The 13,971-nt window shown below is 60.9% G+C and overlaps 2 protein-coding genes across 2 annotated transcripts; one reads left to right on the top strand and one right to left on the bottom strand.

Moving 5' to 3' along the window:
- Window positions 1-2,263: 2,263 nt before the first annotated feature.
- On the bottom strand, window positions 2,264-8,409 carry LOC311429145 (AP-1 complex subunit sigma-1A). Its single transcript, XM_084540274.1, has 5 exons — window positions 8,285-8,409; window positions 7,326-7,504; window positions 5,629-5,737; window positions 3,897-4,034; window positions 2,264-2,532 (listed from the first exon to the last, which is right to left on the bottom strand). The coding sequence occupies exons 1-5, from the start codon at window positions 8,285-8,287 to the stop codon at window positions 2,485-2,487; spliced, it is 477 nt and encodes a 158-aa protein (XP_084396400.1). The 5' UTR covers window positions 8,288-8,409; the 3' UTR covers window positions 2,264-2,484.
- Window positions 8,410-11,072: 2,663 nt separating this feature from the next.
- LOC311429146 (uncharacterized protein) lies at window positions 11,073-13,019 on the top strand. The gene is made up of 5 exons (XM_084540275.1): window positions 11,073-11,142; window positions 11,785-12,201; window positions 12,356-12,463; window positions 12,556-12,763; window positions 12,881-13,019. The coding sequence occupies exons 1-4, from the start codon at window positions 11,082-11,084 to the stop codon at window positions 12,756-12,758; spliced, it is 789 nt and encodes a 262-aa protein (XP_084396401.1). The 5' UTR covers window positions 11,073-11,081; the 3' UTR covers window positions 12,759-12,763; window positions 12,881-13,019.
- Window positions 13,020-13,971: the final 952 nt, after the last annotated feature.

Below are 13,971 nucleotides of genomic sequence, written 5' to 3'. Positions count from 1 at the left end.
GGAGTGGGGAGGGCAATGCCAATGGGCAAGGCGATGCCAATGGGCAAGGTGATCTCCGTGGGCAAGGCGGTCCCCGTGGGGAAGATGACCCCGATGGGTAAAGGGTTCGCCATGGGGAAGAAGATCCCGATGGGTGAGGAGGTCCCTGTGGGCAAGATGATCCCCATGGGGAAGAAGATCGCGATGGGCGGGGAGATCCCCATGGGCAAGATGATCCCCATGGGCAAAGAGATCCCCATGGGCAAGGAGATCCCAATGGGCAAGGAGATCCCCGTAGGCAACGGGTTCCTCATGGACAATGAGATCCCCATGGACAATGAGATCCCGATGGACAATGAGATCCCCATGGCCAACGAGGTGCTCATGAGCAACGAGATCCCCATGACCAATGAGATCCCCATGGCCAACGAAGTTCCCCTGGCCAACGAGATCCCCATGAACAACGAAGTCCCGATGGCCAACGAGATCCCCATGGCCAACGAGGTCTTCATGGGCAAGAAGATCCCGGTGGGCAACAGGATCTTCATGGGCAAGAAGATCCCAATGGCCAACGACGTCGCCATGGCCAACGAGATCTCCGTGCGCGGCGACATCTCCGTGCGCGGCGACGTCCCCGGGCGCGGCCGGACGCCGACGCGCGGCAGTGTCCCCATGCGTGGTGACACCTCCGTGCGTGTCGGGATGCCGATGCGCGGCGACGTCATCTCCATGCGTGACGACATCCCCAACCGCGGCGATGACGTCAACCGCGACGATGTCCGCAACCGCGATGACGTCTTTGGCCGCGATGACGTCCGTAACCGCGACGGCGTCAACCGCGATGGCGTCCCCTTCCACGCCAACATCCCCAACCGTGCCAACGTACTCAACCGCGATGACATCGCCAACCGTGCCAACGTCCCCAACCGCGCCGCCGTCTTCAACCGCGCCAACGCGCCCAACCGCGAAGACGCCCCCAACCGCGCCGCCGTCCCCCCGCTGGCCCAGGAGCTGGCGGAGGCGGTGCGGCCGGGGGGTGAAGACGAAGATGAGGATGATGATGATGAGGAGGAGGATGATGAGGAGGCGGCGCCGGACGCGCCGTTGGACCCGGGCACCATTGACCAACTGATCGAGCTCTCCAGTCGCCTCCACTTGCCGGCCGACGACGTCGTCGACATCATCCGCGACGTGGAGCAGAAGCGCAAGGAGGAGGCGGCGGCGGCCATGGCGGTGGCGGGGGGGGCCCTGGGCTTGGCCCCCCCCGACGACGACGTCCCCGACGACGTCGCCGATGATGTCACCGATGACGACGTCCCCCCCAAAAGCCGGCCCCGCGGCGGGGGCGGGGGCGGGGGCGCGCCCACGTTGTTCCGGCCCCCGCGGTTGAGGAGTTATCGGCGGGGGGGGGGCTCAAGGGGGTAGGCGCCCCCCCTCCATAATGGTTGCCCCCCCCTCCACCCATTAAGGGTACCCCCAAATGTGTGACCCCCACCCCAAAATACCCCCAAGGTGCTCCATGAGCCCCCCCCCCCCCAGTTCCCCCAGTCCCAGAGCCCCCGTCCCAGTCCAAGACCCCCCCATTTCCCAGTATCCCCAGTCCTTGATGCCCCCCCCTTTTCCCCAGTCCCCCCTCCCAGTTCTCCCAGTTTCCCCAGTTCCCCTATCCCCCCTCCAGCTCCCAGCTACCCCAGTCCCCCCAGTTCCCCCTCCCAGTTCTCCCAGTACCCCCCCAGTGTAAATAGCCCCCCCCACAACTTTTGCTAACGAATAAAAGCGACTATTTTAGTACGAGTTACCCTCATTATTGGGGCCCCCCCACTAATTACCCCGGCTAATTAGCCCCCCCCGGCTGCTAACTGTCCCCCCCCTCCCGGACTCATTACCCCCTGGTGCTAATTACCCCCCCTCCATGCTAACTGTCCCCTTCCCAACCTCGTGTCCCCCCCTCATGCTAATTTCCCCCCCCTTGTGCTAATTGACTGCCTTGTTCTAATTGCCCCCCCGTGTTAATTACCCCCTTGCCATGCTAATTACCCCCATACTAATTGCCCCCAGTGCTAATTACCCATTCCATGCTAATTACCCCCCTCCCATTCTATTTACCCCCCCTCCCATCCCAATTACCCCGCCCCCCGCTGCTAATTACCCCCTCTCCCACGTTAATTACCCCCTCCATCATGCCAATTACCCCCCAACCATTCTAGCTGCCCCCTCCGGGTGCTATTTACTCCCCCTCCATGCTAATTACCCCCCCCCCCCACTAATTACCCCACACACTGAATCTCCGCACGTTTTTTATTCCGGGGGGGGTCCCCCCAACGCCCCTCCCCCCCCCTCCTTTTCAGGGGGGTCCCGTGAGAGGGGAGGGGGCTGGGGGGGGCTCCCCGCCCCCCGCGCGTGGGGGAGGGGCTGTATTTACAGCGGGGGGGGGGCGCCCACCCCCCCGGCCCGGCTTGGTTTGGGGGTCATGGGGGGGGCCCCCCCTGGGGGGCGGGGGGGGGGCTACGCCAGCCCCATCTCCTCCAGGACGCTGCGGGGGGACTCGTCCTCCTGGGGGGGGGGCACAAAAAGGGGGGGGGCGTTAGAAAAGGGGGGGGGGCAGAGACACAGGGGGGGTGCTAAATTTGGGGAGGGGGGGCACAAAATTTTGTAGGGGGGGTCAGAAACCCGGGGGGAGGAGGGGAACACTGGGGGGAGGTCACACACCAAGGGGGGGGGGCACAAACCAAGGGGAGGTCACAAAACTGGTGGGGGGGGTCCTGTGCCCCTTTTGGGGTCCTTCTGGGGTCCCAGCACCCCATGGAGATCCCATAACCCTTTTGGGGTCCCTATGGATTCCATCACTCTATAGGGATCCAATACCCATTTTTGGGGTCCCAGCACCCTATAGGGATCCTATAACCCTTTTGGGGTTCTCTATGGGTCCAATCACCCCATGGAGATCCCATAACCCTTTTGGGGTCCCTACAGCTCCCATCAGCCCACGGAGATCCCACACCCATTTTTGGGGTTCCTATAGATCCCATCACCCTATAGGGATCCCATACGCATTTTTGGGGCCCCTACAGCTCCCATCACCCTATAGGGATCCTGTACCCATTTTTGGGGTCCTATCACCCCATAGGGATCCCATAACCCTTTTGGGGTTCCTTATGGGTCCCATCACCCTATAGGGATTCTGTACCCATTTTCGGGGTCCCCACAGCTCCTATCACCCCACAGGGATCCCATACCCATTTTTTAGGGTCCCAACACCCTATAGGGATCCCATAACCCTTTTGGGATCCCTATGGCTCCCTATGGGTCCCATCAGCCCCGTGCCGGTTCGGGGGTGTCCCCGCGTCCCTTTTAGGGTCCCGGGGGGGGGATTTGGGGTCGGGGGGCACCTCCTGCAGCAGGTCGGCCTGCTCGATGGCCTTGAGGACGCTCTTCTTGGAGGTGTGATTGGGGTCTTGACAGGGTCCCAGTGCCCCATAGGGACATCATGGGGTTCCCCACAGCCCCCAGCACCCCATGGGGGTCCCGTGCCCCTTTTGGGGTCCTTCTGGGGTCCCAGCACCCCATGGAGATCCCATAACCCTTTTGGGGTCCCTATGGATTCCATCACTCTATAGGGATCCAATACCCATTTTTGGGGTCCCAGCACCCTATAGGGATCCTATAACCCTTTTGGGATTCCCTATGGGTCCAATCACCCCATGGAAATCCCATAACCCTTTTGGGGTCCCCACAGCTCCCAGCACCCCATGGGGATCCCATATCCTTTTTTGGGGTCCCATCACCCTAGAGGGATCCTATAAGCATTTAGGGATTCCCTACGAGTCCCATCAGCTTGGGGAGCCCCGTGCCGGTTCGGGGGTGTCCCCGCGTCCCTTTTGGGGTCCCGGGGGGGGGGATTTGGGGTCGGGGGGCACCTCCTGCAGCAGGTCGGCCTGCTCGATGGCCTTGAGGACGCTCTTCTTGGAGGTGTCCTGCACCTCGCCGCCCATGACGAACTCGTCCAGGATGAAGTAGGCCTTCTCGAAGTTGAAGATGATGTCCAGCTCGCACACCTGGGGGGGGCACGGATGTCACCGGGGGGGTGGGGGCACCCCAAAACCCCGCTACGGGGGATGGGAGGCAAAAAAAGGGGGGTTTGGGGGGGGTTGGGGCATGGAAATGGGGTTTGGGGGCAGAAAAATGGGGTTAGGGGGACTCCTGAGGGCACTAAAATGGGGCTGGGGGGGGGCTGAGAGGCAAAAATGGGGGTGGGGGGCACAGAAATGGGGTTGGGGGGCACAGAAATGGGGTTGGGGGACACAAAAAGGGGGTTGGGGGGACTCCTGAGGTCCCTAAAATGGGGTTGGGGGGGGCTGAGACCCAAAAATGGGGTTGGGGGCACAGAAATGGGGTTGGGGGGCACAGAAATGGGGTTGGGGGGACTCCTGAGGTCCCTAAAATGGGGTTGGGGGGGGCTGAGACCCAAAAATGGGGGTTGGGGGCACAAAAATGGGGTTGGGGGACACAAAAAGGGGGTTGGGGGGACTCCTGAGGTCCCTAAAATGGGGTTGGGGGGGGCTGAGACCCAAAAATGGGGGTTGGGGCACAAAAATGGGGCTGGGGGGCACAGAAATGGGGTTGGGGGGCACAGAAATAGGGTTGGGGTTCTCCTGAGGTCCCTAAAATGGGACTGGGAGGGGGACTGAGAGCCAAAAATGGGGGTTGGGGGCACAGAAATGGGGTTGGGAGACACAAAAATGGGGTTGGGGGGGCTCCTGAGGTCCCTAAAATGGGGTTGGGGGGGTTGAACCCCAAAATGCATCGGGGGGGGGGTCCAGAATGGGGCTGAGGCTGACTGAGAGCCAAAATGGGGGTTTGGGGGGAGTGGGGGGCACGGAAATGGAGTTTTGGGGCACAGAAATGGGGTTAGGGGGACTCTTGAGGTCCCTAAAATGGGGCTGGGGGGGGGCAGAGAGCCAAAAATGGGGGTTGGGGGCACAGAAATGGGGTTTGGGGGCCCAGAAATGGGGTTGGGGGGACTCCTGAGACCCCTAAAATGGGGCTGGGAGGTGTGCGGGGGGTCTGAGACCCCAAATTGGGTCTGGGGGTTTCCTGGAGTCCCCCAAAATGAGTCTGAGGGCTCCTGAGACCCCAAACCAGGTCTATGGGGTTTCTGAGCCCCCCAAATTGGGTTGGGGGTTTCCTGGAGCCCCCTAAAATGGATCTGTGGGGTTGCCTTGACCCCAAACCAGATCTGTGGGGTTCCTGAGCCCCTCAAATGGCTCTGGGGGGTTCCTGAGATCCCAAACCAGGTCTGTGGGGTTCCTGAGCCCCTTAAAATGGATCTGTGGGGTTCCCTTGATCCCAAAAAGGATCTGTGGGGTTTCTGAGCCCCCTAATGGCTTTGTGGGGTTTCTGAGCCCCCTAATGGCTTTGTGGGGTTCCCTTGATCCCAAAAAGGATCTGTGGGGTTTCTGAGCCCCCTAATGGATTTGTGGGGTTCCCTTGATCCCAAAAAGGATCTGTGGGGTTTCTGAGCCCCCTAATGTCTCTGTGGGGTTTCTGAGCCCCCTAATGGCTCTGTGGGGTTTCTGAGCCCCCCAAACGGACCCGTGGGGGGGTTCGGAGCCCCCCGAAGGGCTGTGTGGGGTTTTTTGGGGGACTCACGCTGCCGAAGTACTTGTCGAGGAGCTCGACGTAGCGGTGGATGAGCTCCAGCGTGATCAGCTCGTTGTCCTGCCCCTCGATGGCGCAGCAGAAGTACAGGCTGGCGTACCTGGGGGAGGGGAACACAGGGGATAGAGGGGAAATGGGGGAAACGGGGATATGGGGGATATAGGGGGATAGAGGGGGGTATAGGGGAAACGGGGGGTATAGAGGGGGATATAGGGGAAACGGGGGGGTATAGGGGAAATGGGGATAGAGGGGAATTGGGGGATAGAGGGGAAATAGGGGATATAGGGGAAATGGGGATATAGGGGGATAGAGGGGGATAGAGGGGAAATAGGGGGATATAGGGGAAACGGGGGGGAAATGGGGATAGAGGGGGGTATAGGGGAAATGGGGATATAGGGGAAATGGGGATAGAGGGGGGTATAGGGGGATAGAGGGGGATAGAGGGGAAATGGGGGATAGAGGGGAAATGGGGATATAGGGGAAACATAGGGGGATAGAGGGGAAACGGGGGATATAGAGGGGGATATAGGGGAAATGGGGTTATAGGGGAAACGGGGGGGTATAGGGGGATAGAGGGGAAATAGGGGATAGAGGGGAAATGGGGGTTATAGGGGGATATAGGGAAAACGGGGATAGAGGGGATAATGGGGATAGAGGGGAAACATAGGGGGATATAGGGGAAATGGGGGATATAGGGGATTTGGGGGGGTATAGGGGGATATAGGGGGATAGAGGGGAAATGGGGGATAGAGGGGGATATAGGGGAAACGGGGATAGAGGGGGATATAGGGGGATGTGGGGGGATATAGGGGAAATGGGGGGGGAAATGGGGGATATAGGGGAAATGGGGGATATAGGGGAAATGGGGGATATAGGGGAAATGGGGGATATAGGGGAAATGGGGGGACATGGGGGGATATAGAGGAAATAGGGGATATAGGGGAATTGGGGGTTATCGGGGAATTGGGTGGTATGGAGGGATATAGGGGAAATGGGGGGTATAGGGGAATTGGGGGGGTATGGGGTTATAGGGGAAATGGGGGGGCATGGGGGAAAGGGGGGGAGATGGGGGAAATGGGGGGGTGTGGGGGGATATGAGGGAAATGGGGGAAATAGGGTTGGAGGGGAATTTGGGGGCAAATGGGGCTGGGGGGGAAATGGGGCTGGGGGCACTCTGGCAGGGTGATGGGGCCAAGCCAATGGGGCTGGGGGCAATGGGGCACAGCCAATGGGGCCAGATGTAATGGGGCCAGAAGCTATGGGGCCCAATCAATGGGGCCCAACCAATGGAGCCAGAGGCTATGGGGTCAAGCCAATGGGGTTGGAGGCTATGGGGCCAAGCCAATGGGGCCAAGGCAAGGAGATTGGAGGCTAAGGGGCCAAGCCAATGGGGTTGGAGGTGATGGGGCCAAGCCAATGGGGTCAAAGGCTACGGGGGCAAGCCAATGGGCCCAGAGGCTATGGGGGCCAAGTCAATGGGGCTGGAGGCTATGGGGCCAAGCCAATGGGGCCAAGCTAATAGGGTCGGAGGCTATGGGGCCAAACCAACAGGACTGGAGGCTCTGGGGCCGGACGCAACGGATCCAAACCAACGGGGCCGTCCGCAACGGGGCCAAACCCTCACCCCCCCCCCCCCACCCCCCCCAGACTCCGTCGCCTCCCCGGGCGCCCCCCGCGCGCCCCCCCACCTCTTGTAGACCACCTTGAGGTCGCGCCACTCGAGGAAGCTGCACATCTTGGGCTTGCGGGCCAGCACCAGCTGCATCAGCTCGCGCACCAGCTTCCGCTTGTCGCGCTCGGCCGTGGCCAGGAACCACTTCTGCAGGCGCAGCTTGCCCTGCCGGCTGAACAGCAGCATGAAGCGCATCTGCGGGAGGCAGGGGGGTTAGCGGGGGGGGGTACGGGGGGGGTTATGGGGTGGGGGGTGGGGGTAGGGGGGGGATAGGGGGCTGGGGTGGGGGGAAAAGGGGGGATTTGGGGGGATATGGGGGGATTTAGGGGGATTTGGGGCTGGGGTGGGGGGATTTGGGGCTGGGGTGGGGGGAAAGGGGGGGATTTGGGGGGATTTAGGGGGATTTGGGGGGGATATGGGGCTGGAATGGGGGGATTTGGGGAGGATATGGGGTGGGGGGTGGGGGTAGGGGGGGGATAGGGGGCTGGGGTGGGGGGATGTGGGGCTGGGGTGGGGGGAAAGGGGGGGATTTGGGGCTGGGGTGGGGGGAAAGGGGGGGATTTGGGGGGATTTAGGGGGATTTGGGGGGGATATGGGGCTGGAATGGGGGGATTTGGGGGGATATGGGGGGATATGGGGCTGGGGTGGGGGGTTTTGGGTTGATGTGGGGGGATGTGGGGAGGATATGGGGTGGGGGGCGGGGGCTCTGGGGTTTACGGGGGGGGGTTGGGGGCTTTTTGTGGCATTTTGGGGCGTTTTGGGGGGTTTTGGAGCATTTTGGGGGTTTTGGGGCTGTGGGGCGGGGGCGGGGCCGTGCCCCCTCTCCACGTGACCCCCTCTCCACGTGACCTCCCCCTTCCCACGTGACCTCCCCCCCGCCCACGTGACCTCCCCCCCCTCCGCCCGATGCCCCGGGCCCGCCCCTCCCCCCCCCCTCCTCCCGCCGCCTCAGGCCCCGGCCCCGGGGCCGCTCACCATGGCGCCGCTTCCGGTCCCCCCCCCGCTCGGTTCCGCTTCCGGTCCCTCCTCCCGCTTCCGGTTCCGGTGGGCTCGGCAGCCGCCGCCGCCGCTGCCGTTCGCCGCCGCCGCCGCCGCGCCGGGCCCGGCCTCACCGCGCATGCGCCGCTTCCGGGAGGGGCGGGGCCCGCTGCCATGGCAACGGGGCGGGGTCGGGAGGGGGCGGAGCCGTTGCCCCGGCAACGGGCCCGCAGGGGGGCGGGGCTAAGGCTCCGTAGCAACGGTTGCCAAGGGGCGGGGCTTGTTGCCACGGCAGCGCCCGCGCTGTCGCCATGGCAACGGAACAGAGGCCGGGGCGGGCCTGGGCCCACATCTATGGGGCCGAGACCCCCCCAGACCCACAGATATGGGGCACAACCCCCCCCAGACCCAAATCTATGGGGCCGAGACCCCTCAGACCCACGTCCATGGCGCCTAGACCCCCACCCATGGGACACAAACCCCTCCCAGACCCACATCTATGGGGTTGAGACCCCCCAAGACCCAAATACATGGGTTCAAGACCCCCCAGACCCACATCTACGAGGCACAAACCCCTCCCAGACTCAAATTTATGGGGCCATAACCCCCCAGACCCAAATCTATGGGGTTGAGACCCCCCAGACCCACGTCCATGGGGCCTAGACGCCCATCAATGGGACACAAACCCCTCCCAGACCCACATCTATGGGGCTGAGACCCCTCAGACACAAATCTATGGTGCCAAGACCCCCCAGACCCATGTCCATGGGGCCTAGACCCCCCCCCCATGGGGCACAAACCCCTCCCAGACCCACATCTATGGGGTTGAGACCCCCCAGACCCAAATACATGGTGCTAAGACCCTCCAGACCCACGTTCATGGGGCCTAGACCCCCACCCATGGGGCACAAACCCCTCCCAAACCCTTATCTATGGGGTCGAGACCCAAATCTATCAGGCCGAGACTCCCTGAAGTCCAAATTTCTGCAAATTGGGGTGTTTGGAGCCCGGCTTCCTCCCCGTTAGGTTCTGGCCTCTGCCATCCCATGGTCGCTGCAGCCGAGGTCTCCAACTCATCCTTCCTCTCCCCGTCGGCTCCTCCGCCACCCGTGTGGTGGAGAAACATCTCGAGATGCTGATCGTGGTCATTGACGCCCTGAAGGAGCCTTCCGCACACTTTGTGCCTCATCGTTTGGTCTTCCCAGCAGGTTTTGGGGTGGTTGAAGTCCTCCAGGAGAACCAGGGAGACCAAGAGGCTGCTTGGAGCTGTGTGAAGAAGGCTTCAGCTCCTCCTCTTCCTCACTCGGTGGCTGTGGTATCTGGGAGGACTCAACCGCAGCTGGAAGGGACCTGAGAAGACCCAATTATTGATCCAGGAAGACCTGGCCGTGGTTGAAAATGGTCTGAGAAGACCCAACAGTGGTTGGAATTGATCTTGGAGGACCCGATGATGGTTGGAATTGGTCTTGGATGAGCCAACCATGGTTGGAATCAATCTTGGGGGTCCCAGTGATGGTTGGAAATGATCTTGGAGGATTCAGTTGTGATTGGAACCGACCTGGGAAGACATAGCCATGGTTGAAAATGGTCTGCGAAGACCCAAGGGTGGTTGGAAACGATCCTGGGGGACCCAACAGTGGTTGGAATCGATCCCAGGGGACACAACGATGGTTGGAATCAATCTGGGAGGACCCGAAGATGGTTGGAATTGATCTGAGGGGACCCAACGATGGTTGGAATTGACCTTGGATGACACAATGGTGGTTGAAAATGATCTTGGAAGACCTGGCCATGGTTGAAAATGGTCTGAGAAGACCCAACAGTGGTTGGAAAAGATCTTGGGGGACCCAATAATGATTGGAAATGATGCTGGAGGACCCAACCATGGTTGGAATCGTTCTTGGAGGACCCAGTGGTGGTTGGAACCGACCTGGGTGGACCTGGCCATGGTTGAAAATGGTCTAAGAAGACCCGATGATGGTTGGAACCAATCTTAGAGAACCCAGTCATGATTGGAAGTGGTCTTGGAGGACCCAACGATGGTAGGAATCAATCTTAGAAGACCCAAAGATGTTTGGAATTGATCTTGGGGGGCATTTTGATGGTTGGAATCGAAATTAGAAGACCCGACGATGGTAGGAATCGATCTTAGAAGGCCCAGCGATTGTTGGAATTGATCTTGGGGGACCCAACAATGGTTAGAATCAAAATTAGAGGACCCAACTATGGTTGGAATTGATCTTGGAGAACCCAATCATGATTGGAAGTAGTCTTGGAGGCCCCAGTTGGTAGGAATCGATCTTAGAAGACCCAAGGATGTTTGGAATCGAAATTAGAGGATCCAATGATGGTTGGAAATGATCTTGGACCTCCCAGCGATGGTTGGAATCAATCCTGGAGAACCCAAGGATGGTTGGAGACGACTTGGGAAGACCCCACAATGGCTGGAATCCATCCACCAGCCCTCAACCCTAGCCCCCTGTCCCCAATTTGGGTCAGATTCACCCCAAAAAGGAACAAACACCCCCTCCCCGTGACACCGTGATGCCCGCAGGGCAGCGATATTGGGGACGGGGCCGTTGTGGTTGTCCCCGATAACGGGGAGGGGACCGTCACGTTTATTCCCACGGTCACGGTGCCCATGATTGGTCCGGGCATCACCCGTCCCATATCCTCCACCCACCCTGGAGATAAGTAACTCTTCCCATAAGAGGAGCAAGGTTCCTCACTGTCATTCCGTCCCTGGGCATAACTCCGCACGGGAATTCTGCCGGCGGTGCTACGGGACGCCGAGATGGGGTCTTGCACCTGGGCCTTCCTCCTCCTCTTCCTCCTCCTCTACGGGGATGTGGCAGGTAGGTGGAGGCCGGCCGGGGGGGCACCGAAATGCAGATTTGGGGGGCGGAAGGGAGTGGCCCCCCCTGGGGCATCTCCTTGGGGTGCGTGGGGGAGGCTGAGGGGGGAATCGGCCTCCACGGCTTGAGGGTGGCACCGTCCTGGTGGGGACGGGGACAGGGACATTGGGGAAGGGGACAAGGACATCGGGGAGCGTGACGGGGACAAGGACAGGGATGGGGACACTGCACAGGTCCCCGCCCCGTGGTGATGGCACTGACGAGGGCCAGCGGAGGCCACAATTGGGGCGGCCACAAATCGGAGCCAGCGTAGATGATGAACTGGGGGCGGTGGAGGCCAGAACTGGGGCAGCGGAGGCCATGAGCTTGGGCAGAAGAGACCAAAAATCGTGATTCTGGAGGCCATCATCCCGTGCAGCCTTGGCCCCACCCGTCCCATGGATATGTGAATGGGAACGGGACAAGGGTCAGGGGAAAGCGAAAGCGAAGGATGGGACAGGGTGGGGTGGGATGGGGTGGGAAGGCTAGGGGTGAGGCCGGAGGGTGCAAAGGGGAAAGGTGTGGGATGGGGCGGCCACCACGAAGCCTCCGAAGGTGCTGACGGCAGCCACGGTACTAACTCCAGATTTGTTTCCTCAATAGCGAGGAGTACTGCAATATTTCTGGACGATGAAGGAAGTTTCTCCGGCGCAACCGAAATACCACTGGTCTCCACGGAAATGTCTCCCTACACTGACACGACGTCCTTCACGGAAATGGCCTCCGGCCTCTCCCCTACCACTGAAGAAACCTCATCTGGTGACACTCCCACACCAGAGACCTTGACCAGTTCAGGAACCTCTTTCCCTACCTCAGCCACCACCGGGCCAGTAACCACCAGTACAGCTCCAGTGACCACCACCACACCAACCACCACCACCACCCCAACCACCACCCCAACCACCACAACCACCACCACTACACCAACTACCACCACCCCAACCACCACCACAACCACCACCACACCAACCACCACCACCACTACCACCACCGCCACCACCACCACCGCTGTTCCTGCAGGTCAGCCTCCACCTCTTCCTCATCCTCCCTCCTCTCGCCCTCCTCCCTCCTCCCAGGCCTCCATCGCTGCCCCTGTCCTCCCTGGGGTTTCCTCACAGCGCCCCCACCCCTGGGTGCCCCCTGAGGCCCCCCCCGACCTCCGCTCTCCCCGCAGTGGTGTGCCAGAACGGAGGCACCTACGATGGCATCAAGTGCATCTGCCTCTTTGACTTCTACGGCCCCGAGTGCGAGTACTCCAGCAACTCCATCAACACCGACATCCGTAAGTGCGGCCTCCCCCCAGCCCGCGGCCTCCCCCTCGCTCGTGGCCTCCCCCCGGCCTCCCCGTGCTCACCCCTCTCCTGCCTCCCGCAGCCATCGAGGGGAAGGTCGTGGCCAACGTGGAGCTGGTGGTGACCGTCACCAACTTCAACTACACGGAGGAGCTGCAGGACCCCCTCTCGGAGGCCTACGAGAGCTTTGAGAAGCATTTCCAACACCTCCATCCCCTTCTCCTTTCTTTCCACCCCCACCCCCAGATGCAGATCACCAGACCCGCACTGCGACCCCAGTTGTGACCCAGGTACTGTGAGATGTGGGGGATTTGGGAGCTGGGGTGGGGTGAGGGGGATGTGGGGCAGAGCGCTGTGGGGCAGGGGGATGTGGGAGCCAAGAATCTTCTCAAGGATTCTCCTCCAAGGTCTTCGCTGGCCCCTCCTCACCTCCTTGCCCACCAGCACTTCCAGGACCTTCTCAATGACATTGATTCCAAGGACTATGCTGCCTCCTCCTCACCTCGGTGCCCCCCAGAACTTCCAGGACCTTCTCAACGAGGCTGATTCCAATATCATCGTTGGCGCCTCCTCACCTCCTTGCCCACCAGCACTTCCAGGACCTTCTCAACAACGCTCATTCCAAGGACAACATTGCCTCCTCCTCAACCTTGGTGCCAACTGGAACTTCCAGGACCTTCTCAACGAGGCTGATTCCAATATCATCGTTGGCTTCTCCTCACCTCATTGCCCACCAGGACCTCCAGGACCTTCTCAATGATGCTGCTTCCAAGGTCATCATTGGCTCCTGCTCACTGCGGTGCCCACGGGAGTAACCTGGGAAGATGTAGATGGGGTTGGGAACAATTTGGGAAGACTCGGCCAGGACTCAACCAGGGGAGACCCAACCGTGGCTGGAAATGCTCTTTGAACACCCAGCCATGGCTGGAGGCAATCTGTAGGATCCTGGTGGTGCCAGAAGCGGCCCAGCAGTGACTGGTCAGGCAGGAGCTGGGCGCATTTATTTATTTGCTCCGCGAGAAGGAGGAAAACCTCTGTGTGCAGATCCTGGCAGTGGGTGATGGGACTCCCGGCCAGCCCTTGGCCATCCCACTTAGGAATGGGCAATCCCAATAAAAATTCTGTGCATCCCAATAAAAATTCTGCTTCTGCATCCGGCCCCACGCCAGCCTTGGTCACGGGGGACATTGGGGCTGGGGTGGGAACCGGCCAACCACGGCCCCCTCGGGGCTGCAGCCGCTGGGGTCCATCTAGGTCCTTCTGGGGGGTCTCCACCAGTTCCAGGGGCTACCAGGACCCACAAATCCCCAGCTCTCGGTCCCAAATTTGGGTCAGATTCGTCCCAAATCCCCCCAGCCCTACAGGTCCTGGCAGCTCCCTGGCCACCAGCAAATCCTGATGGGAAGGTAACAGGGGTGGGGGACGTTGGGGAAGGGGGATATGTGAGATGGCGATGGGGGCACCAGGGATGGGGATGGGGCGCAGCAGAGGTGGGAAG

Source organism: Aythya ferina (genome assembly GCF_964211825.1).
Source record: "Aythya ferina genome assembly, contig: HAP1_SCAFFOLD_361, whole genome shotgun sequence".
In the NCBI taxonomy this organism is placed as follows: Eukaryota; Metazoa; Chordata; class Aves; order Anseriformes; family Anatidae; genus Aythya; species Aythya ferina.
Note: the sequence above shows the minus strand (reverse complement) of the source record. Positions and strands in the feature narration are given on the sequence as shown.

Bases quoted from the DNA above. Each gene is read 5' to 3' on its own strand.
- LOC311429145 (XM_084540274.1), bottom strand. The intron at 5,738-7,325 runs GTGGGGGGGCGC...CCCCTCCCCCAG, and splicing joins CTCAAGGTGGTCTACAAGAG to GTACGCCAGCCTGTACTTCT. The intron at 2,533-3,896 runs GTGCCCCCCGAC...CCCCCCCCCCAG, and splicing joins AGGCCGACCTGCTGCAGGAG to GAGGACGAGTCCCCCCGCAG.
- LOC311429146 (XM_084540275.1), top strand. From the start codon at position 11,082: ATGGGGTCTTGCACCTGGGCCTTCCTCCTCCTCTTCCTCCTCCTCTAC. The intron at 11,143-11,784 runs GTAGGTGGAGGC...TTTCCTCAATAG, and splicing joins CCTCTACGGGGATGTGGCAG to CGAGGAGTACTGCAATATTT. The intron at 12,464-12,555 runs GTAAGTGCGGCC...TGCCTCCCGCAG, and splicing joins CTCCATCAACACCGACATCC to CCATCGAGGGGAAGGTCGTG.